We start from the raw sequence: 17,503 nt of genomic DNA, 5'->3' as shown, positions 1-17,503 counted from the left end.
TAAGACTGTGAAGTTTAAGCAACTAACAAAATCTCTAGGTTAAAGTACCTTTTCTAAAAGGCAAAAATGGTAATTCTTGTAGTGGTAATTCTTTGTGTGTATGCACGTTTAAAAACTAACAGGTAAGAAAGAAGATCCAGGGTTACTTCTAGCAGATTCTAGGAAGTGTCGGCACACTTTTGAGCTTCAAAAGCTTTTGAAGCTCAGACATTGATGTTTTTAAGTATTTTATAGTAAGACTGTTGCAGATTAGCCTTGTGCTAATATAGAGACGATTCATAGAATCATAGAATGGTTAGGGTTGGAAGGGACCTTAAAGACCATCTAGTTCCAACCCCCCTGCCATGGGCAGGGACACCTTCCACTAGACCAGGTTGCTCAAAGCCTCATCCAGCCTGGCCTTGAACCCTTCCAGGGATGGGGCATCCACAGCTTCCCTGGGCAACCTGTGCCAGAGCCTCCCCACCCTCTCCGGGAAGAACTTCTTCCTGATATCTAATCTGAACCTCCCCACTTTCAATTTAAACCCGTTACCCCTTGTCCTGTCACTACAGGCCCTTGTACAAAGTCCCCCCCAGCTTCCTTGTAGGTCCCCTTCAGTTACTTCCTCAATTAATTAAGGAAGGAGAAAATTCAGTAGTAGTCACACAAAGAATATCTGTTTCCAGAGCATTTTGCACTCATCTGTTTAGTGGACAGGGCTTGTTAAGCCTCTCTTAGATTAAATATGTTAGAGAGAATAATGAAATATATAACAGCCTGGAACACCAGAACTTCTTAAACATGGCTTGCTTTTACAGGTTGCAAAAAATCAGCAGTCTTCTCTAAATCACTTTTCCTGAAACAGTAGGGCAAGGCTGTATTTATTGCTTAAAGGGAAAAAAACCCTAAACTTGCCAAAACAAAACCAACCCAGTCGAAAACCTCTGTCTTGAAGGGCTTTGCCCTGTAAATTCCCATACATGCTTTAAATTTCACTTGCAACCGTAGCTCCCCTGTCCCAGTGGCATCTGGAGAACTGGAGCTTAACACATGGCTCTGTTTCACTGGTGACAATTTTAAAGTGATGCACCATTTGGGATTTTTGATCCCATTGCTTACAGTGTGTCTCCCACCTTGCAGCAGCTCCTGTTGTGCCATAGAAGATAAGCGTAGGATGCAATTTTACTTCAATGGTTTAATTTTGGAAACGGTTTTGTTATTTGTCTCTCTGAAGTTACTCACAGATGTAGAGGCTTTTTAAAGACAGATCTGTTCAAGGTGCTGTAACTATTGAAAATTTGACATGGTGATGATTGGACATTGCCAAAAGGATCTCTTGATGGGTTAGCAGCAGCGTTGTCATGGTTACGCAGAGCGCAAGTGTGTTGCTATGGTAATGTTATAGATTTTTCTCGTAAAGTGACCCTTGTTGTTACACCTCAGCTGGATATTGGCTCCTTGGTCCTAGACCTCCTCAGCCTGATGAAACAGAGGATGATGATAACAAACAGTTAGGCATTTATCAATCATGCTAAGCTTACAAATTAGCAGATTTTCATTACTAATATTACTTCAGGCAGATGATATGATCTTCCATGCTGGGAGTGGCTGTGTGCCACAGAGCAATGCAACTTCAAGAAATACAGGTTGCAGTGAGAGTTTATAGTGAGTGACATAACCTTGTTTACTTGAAGCTGCGCAGAGACAGTAATTTTGTGCTTGACGTTAAAATACTGGATGCCAGTATTGTGTTGTAACCAGATGTCACTTGGAAAAACTAAACCTCTTAAACTTGTGAAGATGTAACTGCAAATCCGAGTGGGCTGGTCCCTGGCATCCTGTGGGTTCAGTCTGCTCAAAGATCTCTTGGGAGGAGGACAGGGACTTCACTGTGTGTAAGAGCTTTGGTGAGGTGTGGAAGCCACAGGATGAAAAAGCAGCACAAAACAAAGGCTGTTTGCTTGTCGCCTACTCTTTCAGTTTTTCTCAGAAACTGTTGGTGCTTGTTAACTTCCACAAAAAAAAAAAAACCACGCTCGTGTGGCTCCGACTCTGGCCTGTTTTCTTGAATGAATCGTACGTTTTTTTGCCTGAGCAGCACATACATCAGCCTGGGTTTTTGGGAAAATCTTTCTAACAAAGCTAAATTAGGTTTGAGCTGCTGGCCTGTGATGTGGCTCCAGCTGCCTCCCACATTGCAATACGTGGCAGAAGCCCTGGCTGCTGCCTCCTGCTCTGGGCCAGCTGCAGCGTTCCCTGCTTGCCCAGGGGATTCCCCACAGGTCTGGTTTGGCTGGCATCCCGTGTCTGTGTGCTGGAGGGGTCTGGCCTGTGACACTTGCTTCATTGCCTGAGAAATTAATTTCTCTGTTTTGATGGCAGACTCGGTGGGGGGACAGGTAGATGCAGACCCAGCTGGAAGTGAGCAGTGGATGTGAGAGAGGGGAAGTGGCATCTACGTGTCCTGCGCTCCCTTCTTCCTCTGAGCGTGGCACCGCATGGGCAGGATGGGAGCACGGAAGTACGGCTTTCCGCTTTTCTGTGTTGCAGTTGTTCGAGGGAAACACAGCAAACCAGTGGTCTGCGAGCTGGCTGCTGTTAGCTGCACACAGTGTGACAGGAGGTGTAATGCCGCTTCCTGCGAGCGCTGATGGAACGTGGGAAGGGAGCTGGGGAGGTAGAGAGCTTGTGTGCAGGTAACTGCGGTTTAATTGGCGCCGAAGATAGTGTCCTCTGTGAATCCTGCAGCACCTGGGGAGTGAGAACGTCTCCAGTCTTGTTTACACAGTGTGCAGACGCTTTTGTTTCTTCTTCCAGGAGAAAAGTTCTGTTTGAGGGTGGTAATTTGCTTGCCTAGCAATGCTCAGGAAGCTTCCACTCCTTGATTTGGGATGAAGTGAGTGTCGGGAGGTCTTTGGACTTGTATTGATGTTGAGAAGAAAAATAAGCATCAGTGTGTGTAATTGTGGTGATACCTGAGCATCTGCGCAACAGTTTGGTTGAAATACAGCATATTAGAAAGACTTTTTTAATACCTGATTATTGGCAGAAGTTTCTGTTGAAGAGACAGAAAAGCAGTTCTCCTGGTTCCCAGTTTCCTACCTTGCTTTCTGCCTTTGCTGCTTATGTGAGCAGCATAAAAATGAGGCCACCTACGTGTGGAGGATATCGAGATGTAAAGATGTGAGGTGAAGTGCTGGCAGGTAGCAAGATACATTCTTGCTAGAAAGTTTAATTTTCATTTTTTTTTAAGCCTGAACTAGGTAGCTGATGTGATGTTTCAAGTGGAAATGATCAACTGTTTGTTATGTGTGACCCAGCCTGTGTTAGTTTCTTTTTCATTTACCATTCCGTTAAAAGGTTTGAAACAAGTTTTAAGCTGAAGCCAAAAAACGGAGTTTCCTGGGTAACTTGAACTACAGCAATGAATGAAAGTCACTTTGCTCTTTGAGCTTCTCCATGCAAATGCAATTCAAGTAACTAAAGCTTTTCAGGGCAGTGTGACAAGTTTGCAGACGCATTCAGAATTAGGTTGGGTGGTTCTGCAAGGAGTAGTCCTCAGGTGTCTTCAGCCACGGCCTTTTAGAAGTCCATTGCTTTCCTAGAGTCACGGGCGAAGTGAAGCAGAACTTGACGAACACAGTGGTGTGCAGAGTGCAAGGGGAGTGGAACAGCGTGCTGGAGTTCACCTACGGCAACGGGGAGACAAAATACGTGGACTTGACGAAGCTGACTGTGACGAGGAAGCGTGTCCGGCCCCTGGAGAAACAAGGAGCGTTTGAATCTAGGTAGAGTATGTGTTCACTGGGGTCTGACCCTGTTTGCCCGAAGCAGTGAATGCCTTAGGAAAACCTGCAGAAGGAGCTATTATCTGGGGGTGGTGCTTAGCAGCAGTGATCTTAGCTTTGAACTTTTAAGAACCAAACAAGCGCTTAATAAAAAGTGCAGAAACTAAGTGCAGGCATGTGATGGTTTATGTGGTCTCTTCTATTCATGGACAGAGTTGTCTTACAAGTTCATGAAGTGCCTCCTTATTTTCTTTTTAACCATCAGCTCTGCAGCGGGGCAGCTCCTGTCCAGGTAGGTCCTCGCAAGAAGCTGTCTGTTGAATAACGCTCCCGTAGCAGCGTCAGAGGGTAGGCAAACAGACTTTGGAGTGGCACAGCCAAAACCTCAGAGCCGTTCCTGTCTGCTCCTGATTGCCAGCGTAGCTACAAGACCCTTCCACCCGCGCTGTGCCGTCATGCTGTGCAGGCCTGGGTTGCCGTGTCACATGCGAGGGGAGGGAGTGCTCCCCTTCTGAAAGAAGGGCACGCGGCGATCCTGTAGTTCGAGGTGACGGGCTGTGAAAACTTTTGAAAAGTAAAGTGAACAACTTGTTTTGTAGGAGGCTGTGGCAGCATGTAACAGAGTCTTTGCGGGTTGGAGACATCGATAAGGCTACGGAGCACAAGCGAGCCCTTGAAGAACGACAGAGGAGTGAAGAGAGGCTTCGTGCTGAAACAGAAACACCTTGGTGTACTAAATACTTCCTTAAAGAAGTAAGTTCCCAGGCAGTTGGCTGTTGATGGAGCCAGAGGTACAGTGAAAGCAAGTGCACGTGTGGGTCCGTGTCCTGTAAGAGTAAAGTATTTGGCCCTAGATCTTACAGTTCAGCGCCGTGGCATCCATAGGAGTAAGGATGCATTCCCAAAGGTGTAAGGGACTGACTTTACCCTTCACTTCCCAAACACTTTGATTTTGTGATTCTCTTGCAACAAAATGTTTGCCTGTTTTTGTGATACGGTTTCTTTTACCAAGCACTTCCTCATGGCACACAGAAAACAGCTCTACGTGTCCGTGTGTAAGTAGACTGTAACAGTAAATACCCAAAGAAAATAATCGGTAGTACTAATTTTGCTTATGTGATGGGCAACGAGATATTTCTGTTGGCAAGAAGAAATGTGAGTTCATCCTCAGGACTTTTTCTGATGTTTTGGATGGAGTTTATTTGTTCAGCAGCTTAATCTGTATTTCAATAATGGTAGTAATAATAATACACTAAGACTTTTTAACAAGAGGAACTGCAGCCTGCCTGGGAAGACTGGGGGCTGCTGGTATGATGCCTTTGAAGGAGACTTTCCTTGGGATCCAGATGGTGAGACCCTGCTTGTGTAGAGAGCTTTGCTGAGCCGTTGCGAGAGCGGGGGGACTGAGCTGTAACTTATGCTGTAGTAGCTTAGATTCTCCTTGTAGTGAGGGCTTTAGCTGTTAAACTACTGTAACGTAGCTCCCCCTTCTTCCCACATTTGTGATCTAGTAAGGGTTTAAAAATAGGCTAAAAAGGTTGTGTTTTTCTAGGGTTTCTCCCAGTTTAGTTTTTTAAAGTTCAGGGCTGTGTTAGCTTCAATAAAAGTTGTTTGTTCTCTAAAGCTGTGGTAGCATGATTAGCTCAGATTTAGATATTTGTATCATTAGCATCTAGATCTGGAAGAGGTGAAATTTTGTTGCTAATTCGAGATACAGATCTACTCAGAAAATGTTCAAATGTAATCCTGAGCTTTTTCATTTTCACGTAAGCAGTTGGCTTCTGTTAGAGCTGGTAATCCTGGATAGCTGCCTCTCTGCTGGCTTCTTGTTTGGCTTTTTAAAGTAATCTGGATCATGGAGTTGAGAAGAATGGCTTTCCATCTGGGTTAATTACAAGTGCAGTTGGTTTCCAGGGAGCGCCGTGTCTCGGCAAGAGTCCGTACATGTTCTGAAGTCAGCTCGGAAGCCTGCAGCCTTCATCTCTGTGTCTTCATCTGTGGGAGTTAAAGGCATCAGCGATGTCCGTCTGGTTTTCCCAGCTATGGGTGTGTGAAGGGAATTCTCCCAGTGCAGTGTCTTTATAATAACTGTATTTTCTCTTTAAATTGCAGGGAGACGGCTGGGTTTATCATAAACCCCTCTGGAAAACAGTGTCTGCTGCGCAAACTCAGCAAACGGACACTAACTAGGAAAGCTGCTTTAAGATGGGTTTTCTGATTTTGCTCTCCTTTTCCTCTGTCTCTCAAAACACAGTAATCACACCGAGTGTCCCCTTTTTATGTAATTGTGAAAGTTTAAACGAGCATAAAGAAGTAAATATGCTAGGGCACTTTAAAGCTATTAAAAAAAGAATCAAAGCTGTAGAGACAAACTTGCCAGGTACACTCAACCAACTTGTTTTTGTATGAACCAAGAGATTTTATCTGAATTGTGTAAGATTCTTCTAAGTAGATCTGATTGCAGAAGCTGCCTAAGAGAAGGAACTGTTGGATTTTGGAGCGACGTGGGAACTTTTTCCACAGTTCTGCGTCAAGCTTTTTAGGAACTGAAACCTGCTCAGTAACCATGTAGACAACAGCAACCAAAAATGCTGCTTTTATGCCCAGTGATTAACTGTTTTGGCAAAAACTGGAGGGGTGTTTGGAAGATGTACCCGAAATCAGTGTTAAGAAACAATTGGATCGTGGTGACTTTTTTTCTTCAGAGAGAACATGTGCATGCATCGGAGGGATATATGTAGAGACTAACTTTCTTTTTTTATGGATTTATAAAAGCAATTAGAATTGTAACCATGGAGAAATTTTTCCTCTGAAACATTTTAATATACTTGAAATAATTGACTTGAATTGGAAAAGTAATTTGAACACTTTTCAACTCCTAATTTTATTAAATCTCTTTGAGTGACTTCGATTTTTCTCCTGTTGTAATGAGGTTTGGCCTTTTTTTTCCCCTCCTCCACCTTCCCTTCCCAAGGACTGAGGCTTTCGAAACGAACAGAAAACATACAATTTTGTATTTAAATTTCTCTGCCCATCAGATCATCTCAGAGGTGAAATAGCAGTGTTACAAACTGTCCTTTGGATTGTTTTGGTTTTTTGTCCTGTGGTGTTACTCGGAACAAAGCAGTGAAACGTGACCTGTGAATACGTGGACTGTAGGTCCTGGTTTTTCATCCTACCATAAAAAAAAAAAAAAGCTGATTATGCTGAGGACTGGGTATTGATTTGAAACACAATCAGATATCAGGAAACTGTATTCAGGTACAAACATCCTTTGGGGTTTTTTTTTTGTATAACTATTTTATTAAAGTCTAAGAATTGCTGGCAATTAAGAATAGTACTTATTATGGCTTTCGTTAATGTTGTAACTACAAGCTACCTTAATTTTTCCAACAGTGGTGCCTTAATCTGTTTTTTCTTCTGATGTAGTCTTCCAATCAGTGTATATAACATTATCTGCCACTTCCCGGCCATGGCGATGGCTGCACCTGATCCAGCATCATGAGAACTCACAACTCTGTGATCTGGCAAGATGTTTTCCGCGGAGAAGATACAAGTGTAAGAATGCATCAGAAGGTTTAAAATAACCATCTTAGCTTCCAGCGCAAACGGTAAATTGTACGAAACTTCCCCCCAAAAAAGTTGGGTTTATGCACAAAGGTTTTGATCCTCTTGTACATTTTTTTTGCTGTGAAATGCACTGAGATCTCAACGCGAGTCATAGTCCGTTTGTGAGAAGCGGGGGTGGGGATAATAAACCTACAAAAAGATCCTTTTGTTCTGTCTGCTTTCCTAGGGATCAGGTGACCAGGAAAACTAGGTGGTGGTTATCTTTTGTGCTGGAGATCTGTCTGTCTGGGCTTTCCTTAACGTGAGATGTTTTGGCACTGTGCACTTGTGTAGTAAGGATGTTCTCCAGCAGAAGAACGTTTTAGGGCCTGCTGTCTTGTTTGTGATGCTCTACACAGCCATCCCGTTGTGTTCATTTTGGATATCCATTGGGCATTTTCATGTTTAACCAGGAATAAAAATAAAAATGAAAATGGTGGGATTAGTTCCTCCTTGTTTATGGATCTGCGGCATGTTTGGGATGGGACCTGGAGCCAGTTCCAGGACTTGGGGTAGGATTTGCAGTGGCAATGCATGGATTTCATGGATCGTCTGTGCCTGCACCGAAGTGGGGCGGCAGAGGGGCAGACAACAACAAGACAACACCGTACGTGTTTCAGAGTTGTTCTATCTGCATCACACTGTAGCTTTGCTTTAAACAAACAGCGAGGGCTGAGGTGCAAGGTCCAGCTCTTTGTCTTGCAGTGATCAGAGCGGAAAAACAAACCTTTATCAGCTGAGCGGGCTCCAGGGGCCAAACTTCTGCTTATTGAAATATAGACCAAGGGCTCGGTCACCGAGCTGTGCTTAAAATTTTGATTTGGGAATTTGTCAAGGGTAACGGCTGTGCAACAGATCCAACAGCTCCTGTGTTGACCATAAACCCATTTGTGTTCCTTATATAATATTATTGGTCAAGTTGTTTCTCTTCCACCCTCATCTGGTATGCTTGTGGTTTCATGCAAAGAAAGCTGTTACTGATTTTTGTTGGGTCAAAATAGGCCCAACGCTGAAGAAGTCTTTAAAATACGTAAAACGTTTTCTTTTAACGGGGGGGTGCTGCTAGAGTGGGGCTGAAAAGGTAAAGCTTCCTTTGCTGGGATGATCAGAAGAACTGGAATGGCTTCCTGATGTGGGTGTAGTCAGGATGCAAATTTCTAGGTGCTTCTAGAAACAAAGGACAGTTAAATAATATAAAATAAACGTACCCACTGAATATCCACTGTTAATTGTAAGACAATTCTGTGTTTCTTCGGGGAGTTGCCAGCACCCTACGGATGTGTTTTTAACTTTGCCCCAGATTTGATTCTCTTCCCCCTCGTACCTTCTGGAGTGAAGGGAAGGGCTCGCTGCTGCTTCCTATAGAGATACTCGCTGGAATCGCAGTGTGTTCAACAGGGAGCATGGAAAAATGTAGGATTTCAGCTTACGCTCCCTTCTGTCTTTATGGTCTGACCGGGCTCCGCAGAAGTTAAGAGCAAAATTTGTGCCGGAGCTTAACGAGGTGTCTCTCTCCAGAGGTGCCGTGTACTCTGGGCTGGTGGAAAACAGAGCTCCTGTTTGCCGCAGGCATTCCGGTGTGTGATCCTGAAAGCTGATTCCGGACTTGGTTTTTGTTGGGAGGTGTTGTGGAAAGTGCAATATGTAGATTGGAGTGTTCAAGATTTTAGAAGAACAGGTTGGAGTGTCTTTTAAAGCTTGGAAGAACAAGTGAATATACTCAGGAGTGTTGTATTCAAACACCTTGGTGCAAAGTAAGGGAAATTCTGCACCGAATATTATGGGAAAGGAAGATTGGGCAGCCTGGGGGGAGTTTGGGTTGTTTGTGTGGTTTCTTATCTCCTCGTCAGAAAAGCTGCCCCATGCTCTCTGTTCCTCTCGGGCGTACAGGGAGTAGAGCAGCGGTTAATAAAGAAGCGAGACTGAAGTCAGGAGGGTGGAAAAGGGTGTGTTTGTGGTGAACTGGGTGAGGATGTGCTTCAAGAGAAGGGTTAGGGTGAAAGAGCATAGGATGACAGGAGGTAGCGGCACTGGGGGGACTTTTTACAAGGGCCTGTAGTGACATGACAAGGGGTAACGGGTTTAAATTGAAAGTGGGGAGGTTTAGATTGGATATCAGGAAGAAGTTCTTCCCGGAGAGGGTAGTGAGGCACTGGCACAGGTTGCCCAGAGAAGCTGTGGATGCCCCATCCCTGGAAGTGTTCAAGGCCAGGCTGGAGGAGGCTTTGAGCAACCTGGTCTAGGGGAAGGTGTCCCTGCCCATGGCAGGGGGGGTGGAACTAGATGGTCTTTAAGGTCCCTTCCAACCCTAACCATTCTATGATTGCTGAGAGTGAAAGGTCACAGTTGCAGGAGACTGCTACCAGATAACTGAATTAAGTTTTTATTCTTTAGATTTGATGCAACCTAATTCATTCCCCTTCCATCCTTCTTCAAAGGGTTTAGAGACAACTTTGCTATGGGCTTTTCTTTTAGGAGCTGCAGAAATGGTCTGATGAGGCAGAAGCGATAGCGGGAGAAGAAAGGGTTTTGGTCACGGGCAGGCGCCGTCATAGTTGTGCTTTTTAGTAAACGAAAGCAGCCCAGCAGATCTGCTTCCCCCCTCCCCATTGGGGAGCCTTGGCCATGGAAAGCTTGTGGCTGTTGTGTGGTTTTCCCCCTTCCCCTCTCTTGTAGGGGTTGATCCGTGCAGCTGCGTGCTGGCAAGCAAAGCGCTCTCCGACGCGATCCCGGAAGATACACCTCTGCATAGGTGCGTGTCCGGTGTGGGCTTGTAGGGCTGCTGGGTTGCAGCTCGGGGTTTTGTTACCTTTTGCTCCCAAGGGTTTAAGATTTGCACGGTGCCGGGATTCCGAGCGAGGTATGACTTACCTTTCCATAATGCCCTTTCCACCGCCTGGCTTAGTCCGGTGGTTACGGGAGCAAAGGTGCCGGATCCGTCTGATCACGTTTCTTCAGGACGAGTAGCACAGCAGAGGGATGTGAATGAGTTGCAGGAGGAATTACCCAACACGTTTGTGTTGATCCTGTTACTGTGGCACAAATCTGTTGGGTAGAGGCGGCTGGGAACTGGGTGAAAGAGTTGTCTAGATACCCTGTACGGAGACTTCTCAGCCTGAAACGGCGATGCCTGCGCTGGTGGCTGCTTTGTCTGTTGAAGACACCTCAGGCACCCACCTGAACTCTCAAGGACACCCAGGAATTCCCACAGGACAAAAGGTGTGTTGGAGAGGCAGCAAATCGGGCTGTCACAAACTGAATTGCTGGATGTCATTACGCTCCATTCAGGACTGTCTAATCAACGAGTAATTTTCCTGGGGGGCGGCGTTTCTTCCACCGAGGGCGTTACGTTGTCAAGATGCTTTTGCTGCTGCTACGAGAGGTTTGTGTGTGTGGAGGCCATTAACAACAGGGAAATGGAAAATGGTCTCGACCTCTGCAGCGTAAGCGGTCAGAGGAGGAATTCATGATGGTGATATGGAAGGACTTGAAGAGAGAGACGTGGAATTCAGGTGCTTATTAATAAAAGAGTAAACATTATTATTTTAAAAAATAATAAAAGGAATGCTTTGCATCATTATACATTTAAAGTAAGTACAAAACCAGTTCATAGATAATGTTGCACTTTAACCAAAGTATCAATTCCACAGTTCACTGTATCTGTGGGAGGAAACAGATCGTATAAATAAGTTATGTACTAGATCTCAGTTCCATTCTGAAAACGGGTGTGAGGGCTTTTTCCCCATGGGCGAAGTACTTCTTGCTTATCCTCTCGTTTCTCGTGGTGAGGCCTTTTGCCTGCAGAGTCACTGCGTGTTTCTGCCCCCTTCGCTGTCCTGGTGCTCCCCACCTGGAGAAGCTGTTTTGCTGGCCTCGTTGTCCGTGTTGTTGTTGAGGATGTCGTCACAGTCCATCTGGGCCATCAGGTTGAAGCGCTCGGCCACGCAGTGGGCGGTGAGGCGAGCCTCGGGGTCGTGGTCCCAGCACTCCGTGATGGTGTCGCACAGAAAGCGCATCCCCTGTAGTCAGAAAGGCTGAGATTAAGATCGGAGGGCAGGAGCAAGAGGGGCCAGGAGCTGATCTAACGCCATCGCGGTGTTTTACCCTACTGACAGCTTCCTGCAGAAACGCTTTTGTTGGCCAAGCTCAAGCACAGGAGGAAACAGCCTTGGTAAGTTGTGGTTAGAGCAGCAGCCTGGGTTTACCTGGGATCTGGTCCTAAGCATTTTCTGCACTCCTTGGAAATCCTCCCTGCAAGTTGGTTTGTGCTGAATGTGGGCCTTAAATAGGGATCAGAAGGAAATAGGCCACCTAGAATGCTGAGTGGGGACCGCTTCTTACAAGGGCCTGTAGTGATAGGACAGGGGGTACCAGGTTTAAATTGAAAGTGGGGAGGTTTAGGTTGGATATTAGGAAAAAATTCTTCCCAGAGAGGGTGGTGAGGCACTGGAACAGGCTGCCCAGAAAAGCTGCGGATGCCCCATCCCTGGATGTCTTCAAGGCCAGGCTGGATGAGGCTTGGAGCAACCTGGTCTAGGGGAGGGTGTCCCTGCCCATGGCACAGGGGTCGGAACTTGGTGATCTTTAATGTCACTTCCAAGCCAAACCATTCTGTGATTCTGTACCCAAACCTGTCTCAGCCTTGCCCGTTCAGATCAGAGCATCCCAAAATCAGGAGGGGCAGGAGCGGTGCGGTGGTGACCTGCAGGCTGGCAGCTGAGCCCGGGTCTCTGTGCCCCAGCTGTTAGACCCAGATGGAGGAGAGGGGTGTGGGTTCAAAGACAGGTTTGGAATTACAATTCTTAAATCTGACTTGTTGTTTTAGCAGCTTTCTGAAGGGACACGCCTTGCCAAATACCCATTGAGTGTGCAGCTGAGTTGTGTTTTCTCACCAGAAAACAGCCTCTTGGCTTAGGTAGGACTGGGCACTTCTCCCTGTGCTCCGCAACACATTCAGCTCCTCTCAGGCACAATGGTTACGTCTCCCAGGAGTATGTTTTTCCAATTGCATAGCGCTCTGAAAAGAGTCCCGATATTTTGGGCTGAGAATGGCTGTATTCAGCTGGTATTTCTCCCACTCTTAAGCCAGTAACACAGCTGGCACCGGGAACGATGCTGAACTGTCCTTTGACTACATAATTCCATTCATGTGTCGTTGCTTTTTGCATGGTTGTCAACCAAGGTTGTGACAGAGTGGAAAAATCATTATTCTAAACAAAGCTTCATGTTTTTCAGTGATTTTTGTGTCATTTACTAATGTGCCATTAATAGAAGCCCGAAGTCTCTCATGGACAACGCAAGAGGAAAATGCAAGTTCTACAGGGACGTACATCTGTCCTGAACTCGCTGCTCTCTGCTAAGGTTGGTTCATCGTACTGAATCTTCCGTAATGGACAGCGGTTGGAGACAACAGGGACTGTGCAGTAAAACTGACAGATGGTGCGTTTCAGGACCTCTTAGGCCACTCATTTATGAGCTTAGCTGAAAGGATTTGGGGATAATTAACATGCAAAAATGAGCTAGCTTAGCTGAAGCTTTTAAAATAAGCCTTTTCTCAAACAGAACATGGCCCAGTCGCGTGGTTCACTCATTAGATTTCTGTGCTCAGTTTGCCCTGAAATCGTGACGTTTATTTGCAGTTTGCCTTGAAAGTAGCAACGATGCTCTTTCGGTACAACTGGAACACCTGGTTACGCTCACAAAACGGACTTTGTTTGGGGTTTGTGTTTGATTTCTCAGATTTCTAAAGGGTGCTGAGTTTTACAAGTGAATTTTTAGTGGCAATATTGATTTAAACTTCCACTGCTCCTTCCTGTCCTGCATCAGCCTTTTGGTTGTGCTGATACAACAGTCTCTTCAGCTGCTTCATCAACCAGATCCAGGGATTTACCTGGCCTAAATAACCACTTTTTTCCTTTTTTTTTAAATGTGGGGGGGTATGAAGCGAGGTAGAAGCATGGGCTTCAGGTGTCTCTAAGTTATCTGGGGCTATGTTTCTTCGGTTGGCCATTGCAAACGGTTGCCCTGGAGCCGCTGATGGGCAGCGCGCTGGGCGAGTCGGCTTTGTCAGGGAAATGAATGCTTAAGTTTGCTGAAAATCATGAACCGTGGCCACTGACGTAGGCCCTCACTTGGCAGAGAGTGATCCTGATGGTTGAAACTTGGAGGTAGCACTTGGAGCTCTGCATCAAACTTATTTCCGTTGGCGGGAATGCAGGATCACAGCATGGTTTGGGTTGGAAGGGACCTTAAAGATCCTCTAGTTCCAACCCCCATCGGGTGTTTCCCATTAGGGTGATTTGTCACCCTTGGTGTCACCCAGCGCTCCCTCCCGCAGGAAGCTGGTGGCCCCGGGAGTGTCACGCAACGGTGGCTTTCTGCCGCTTCCCACCGGATGTTGCTGCCTTGTGCCTCATCCTGGAGACCGGTTCAAAATGCCCGGAAAAATCACGTAAAGCCAGGCCTGGAAGGGGATGTTTATTAGATCGGCTGAGATTAGTCGGAGGCAAACTTTCAGGAACACAACGTGGCTTTTCTGTTCCTCTTCCCCAGTGAGCATCAGGTGGTCTAATAAAAGTTCTACCTCACAAGCCTGGCTCTGTCTGCGTGCTGGACCAACCCCGCGGCAGCAGCGTTACTTCTCGGGGGCGACTGCAGTCAGCCCTTCCTCAGCTCCGCAAGCAGGGCAGCGGTGGTCAGGCTCGGTCGGGGTGTGATTTTTTGACAGCCCAAGCCTCTGTGTTTTTTTCCTGTGGTTTCAGAGTTTATCAGAGGCTCTGGGAGGTGAATGTCCGAGATGAATACTCAAAGGCTTCAAATATGTAACGGTGCTGATTGAAGTTCCTGTATTTGCCTTCGTCAAGGGAAAAGGCTGAGAGAACGTCAGAAGGGGACTCGGCGGCTGACAAACCCACTGATGGTCCAGCCGAAACCACAGATTCGCGTGATGCTGTTGGCAGCTTTGGTCCATCAGTCTTTGGACAAACAAGGTTTTGAGAGCAGATATTGTAGGGAACACATGGCCTTGTCCTCAGCGAGTGGGAGTACTGGACCTAGGGGAGGGAGGACCCTGTCAGGGCAGGGAGGTAGGTGTGCTTCTGGAGCTGGTTGGTCTGGGTGTGCTTGTGGATGCTTTTAACTGAGCACATCTCATCGCTGCTGAAGTGTTTCTATTCTAGAGCACTGGGTTATGCTTCCTGCGCCGAAACGCTTCCCTTTCAGACCTTCTGAGCTAAAGGCTGGTGAAAGGCTTCCCCTTGGCAAGACTTGAGCCTAGCAGTAGGGAACTTGAGCAGTTCCCTGCTCAGCTTCACACATGTTTTCTGGTTGTTTCACTCAGGGGAGATGCTTCCTGGTTTGCCTTTCACAAACTCATGGAAAGGTTGAGGTTGGAAGGGACCTTAAAGACCATCCAGTTCCAAACCCATCCATGGGCAGGGATACCCTCCTCTAGGTCAGGCTGCTCAAAGCCTCATCCAGCCTTCCTTTACTTGTGGAAGTCTTTCTTCTCACATGCCAGGTCCTGACCTCTCATTTTAGAGTTAATTTTGAGCTTGAAACCTCAACAGCCAAGCAGGCAGAAGGCTGGATTCACCTTTCCTGCCTCTGTCCCTGCCATGTGTGCGAGGGACTGTTTTCTGAGCTAGAACTTTCCGGATGGTGGTTAGGGGAGAGGTGGGATGGGCTCAGATGATTTACCGTTTCAGGAGAAGAGCCTGCACTGAAGTGCTCCATCTTGCTGTTATCCTCAGGATAACTGGATGCCCCCACTTGGTGTTCGTAACGTTTCCTGATCATGGCTGTTTATCGATAAATATTGCTCTACCCCTGGGTTGGTGGCTTTTATGCAATGGGGAGATGAGTCTAATGGGCTCAGCCAGCCAAAATGGAGCTGCAAGTAGGGCCCACTTTTGCTTTGATTACAGCTTTAATCATTTTCCAGGCTGGTTTAGTGAGGTGGGACAATGTGTGTTGCTCTTCTGTGAACCGGCTGCTCCCAGCTTACCTGATGCAGCAGCCAGCTGCTCGGGATCTCGGGCCGCCCTCTGCCATGCAGCACGATGTCCCTCATGGTGTCCACGCAGGGCTGCTCCTGGACTTTTGACCCAAAAGGTAGCTCGTAATTCTTTACCTCTGCAAGGAAGCAACAGCAGCGTTACAGGATGCCTTTAATGCATTCACTGCTGTGCTTCAGTACGGTCCACCAGATGAGAATAGGTTTGGTTTTTATCGCTCTGCAAAAGTAAACAGATCTGGAAACAATTTAGAATTTGAACATAGAAACGAAGTGCTGGGTTTTCATTTAGAGGTTTTTTCGGAGATGGGAACAAGGAACCATCTGATGACCTTCCTGAACCCAAGAGATGCACTACAAAGGACCGGGTCTGTCTTCGGGTGGGACATGTTTTGAGCAAAACGTGTTGTGCTGGTGAAAGATGGGAGAGGCAGCTACAGTACCAGCATCCAGACTCCTGCTGCGGGTACAGATCGGGTTAGAGGAGAAATGGCCCTTCCAGAAGAGCAACCCCATCTCCTGGGAGAAACTCCCTGTTGCAGAGGTGAGAGACCACCCTGGTTTCTGCCAGCACCTGCCTAGATGAGAATGCAGGTGAAACGGGTGGGGAGGGACGGCCTGGGATGTTGGCTCGGGAGCAAAGAATGCACAGAGCATCCGAGCCAGGTGAGGGTCTCCCCCCACCGAGCATGGGGTGTACCTGGCAGTTGAGACAGCTTTCTTGGCGAGGGTTGGAGCTTCGTGGGCTTGTATTGCAAGTAGGTGGGATAGGGAAGGAACTGGAGAGAGAGAGAAGGGAAGAGGGAGCAGGCAGGGGCTAACAGCAGGGCAGTTAATTAAATGTTTTGCTACACACGATTCCAGATGCCAGAATGTGGCTCTGGGACGTGAGGAGGGACGTGGCTGTGTTGGAGGCTGGAGATTGCAAGTCCCTGTTGCAATGTAAACTCTGGTGTTGTCTGGAAAAAAGCGGCTTGTGGCCGGGGAGGGGGGGAGGCATCTTCGGCTCTTCCCGCGCGGTTTGCTTTGCATCGCCAGCACTGACGCGGATGTGCCTTGGCGGCTGGCCGGCTTTGGGCGAGGGCTGGACCAGATGACCCTCTGGGGTCCCGTCCTGCTTCTCTGCCACTGTCCCAGGCCCCTGGAGCTGCAGCACACAGGGCAGGCAGCTCTTTGCAGCCCTGCAGAGACCTGAGCCACCCCAAATCCGGTCCTGTGCCACGGCTGGGGACGTGGGAGTGAGCCACGTCATTGTACAGGGAGGAAGGGAGCAAAAAGGCACGTGGCAACCCGCGGTGCATTGCTCCTACCTCCTACCACTTCACATCTGGAGGCCATTTCCCACAAAACGAGAGCCATGGAGTAGACATCCATCTGCTTGAAAGACTCCAGGTCTTCCAGGTTCACCCTGGACTCCAAGACCTCCGGGGCCATGTACCTGGCGGTGCCCACCTGCCCGCAAAGAGGAGAGAGGCATTAGCAGGAGTGGGCGAGGACTTTGGCCGCGGGGTGACGGTGGGCAGTTTGCAAAGGGTCCCCCCCAGGGAGGACTGGGGGGGTCATACTCACCTGCCCGCTGTTGGCAAAGTCGTCCGCCGTCAGGGCAGGGTCGAGGCGTATGGCGATGCCGAAGTCGCAGAGCACGCACTCCTGCTCGCTCTTCACCAGGACGTTGGTGCTTTTGATGTCCCGGTGGGCGATGGGGATTTTGGGCCTGCCGCAGGCGGTGTAGTCGCTGTGGAGGTGGGCCACCCCGCTCACCAGGGAGCCCGCCATCTTCTGCAGGTCCATCCAGCTCAGGACGTGGCGGGAGAGGTAGTCCTTGAGGTTGCCCCGGCTGTGGTAGGCGGTGATGAGCCAGTACTCCCGGCGCGGCCCCGTGCCCCGGTCCTCGGCGGTGAGGAACCGCAGGACGCTGTCGTGCTTGAGGCTGGCGTCGGTGAAGATCTGGCTCTCGTTCTTCCAGGAGGAGTACTCCTCGCAGGGGAAGATCTTCACAGCCACCGTCTCGTACTGCCCCGAGCGGCTGTGGCTCAGCTTGGCCCTCCACACCTCTGCAAACTGCCCCTTGCCCACCATCTCGTCCAGCTCGATGGGGAGCAGCTCGGTG

At 48.0% G+C, this 17,503-nt stretch overlaps 2 protein-coding genes across 2 annotated transcripts in view; one reads left to right on the top strand and one right to left on the bottom strand.

The window, feature by feature from the left end:
* OSBPL11 (oxysterol binding protein-like 11) overlaps positions 1–6,199 on the top strand; it is a 21,129-nt gene extending 14,930 nt beyond the window's left edge. Inside the window, exons 10-12 of the mRNA XM_010158339.1 lie at positions 3,588–3,770; positions 4,370–4,523; positions 5,883–6,199. Of these exons, the coding sequence (XP_010156641.1) occupies positions 3,588–3,770; positions 4,370–4,523; positions 5,883–5,960 (415 nt within the window). The 3' untranslated portion in view covers positions 5,961–6,199. The remainder of the gene's footprint in view (positions 1–3,587; positions 3,771–4,369; positions 4,524–5,882) is intronic.
* A 4,693-nt stretch (positions 6,200–10,892) lies between these two features.
* On the bottom strand, positions 10,893–17,499 carry LOC104514603 (TGF-beta receptor type-2-like; the record flags this gene model as incomplete). Its single annotated transcript, XM_010158340.1, has 4 exons — positions 10,893–11,398; positions 15,385–15,512; positions 16,704–16,845; positions 16,963–17,499. Coding segments are annotated over 4 exons (1,020 nt in total), but the record flags the coding sequence as incomplete, so codon positions are not given.
* Between the last annotated feature and the right edge of the window lie 4 nt (positions 17,500–17,503).

Source organism: Eurypyga helias, unplaced genomic scaffold (genome assembly GCF_000690775.1).
Source record: "Eurypyga helias isolate BGI_N326 unplaced genomic scaffold, ASM69077v1 scaffold7599, whole genome shotgun sequence".
NCBI classification, from domain to species: Eukaryota; Metazoa; Chordata; class Aves; order Eurypygiformes; family Eurypygidae; genus Eurypyga; species Eurypyga helias.
Note: the sequence above shows the minus strand (reverse complement) of the source record. Positions and strands in the feature narration are given on the sequence as shown.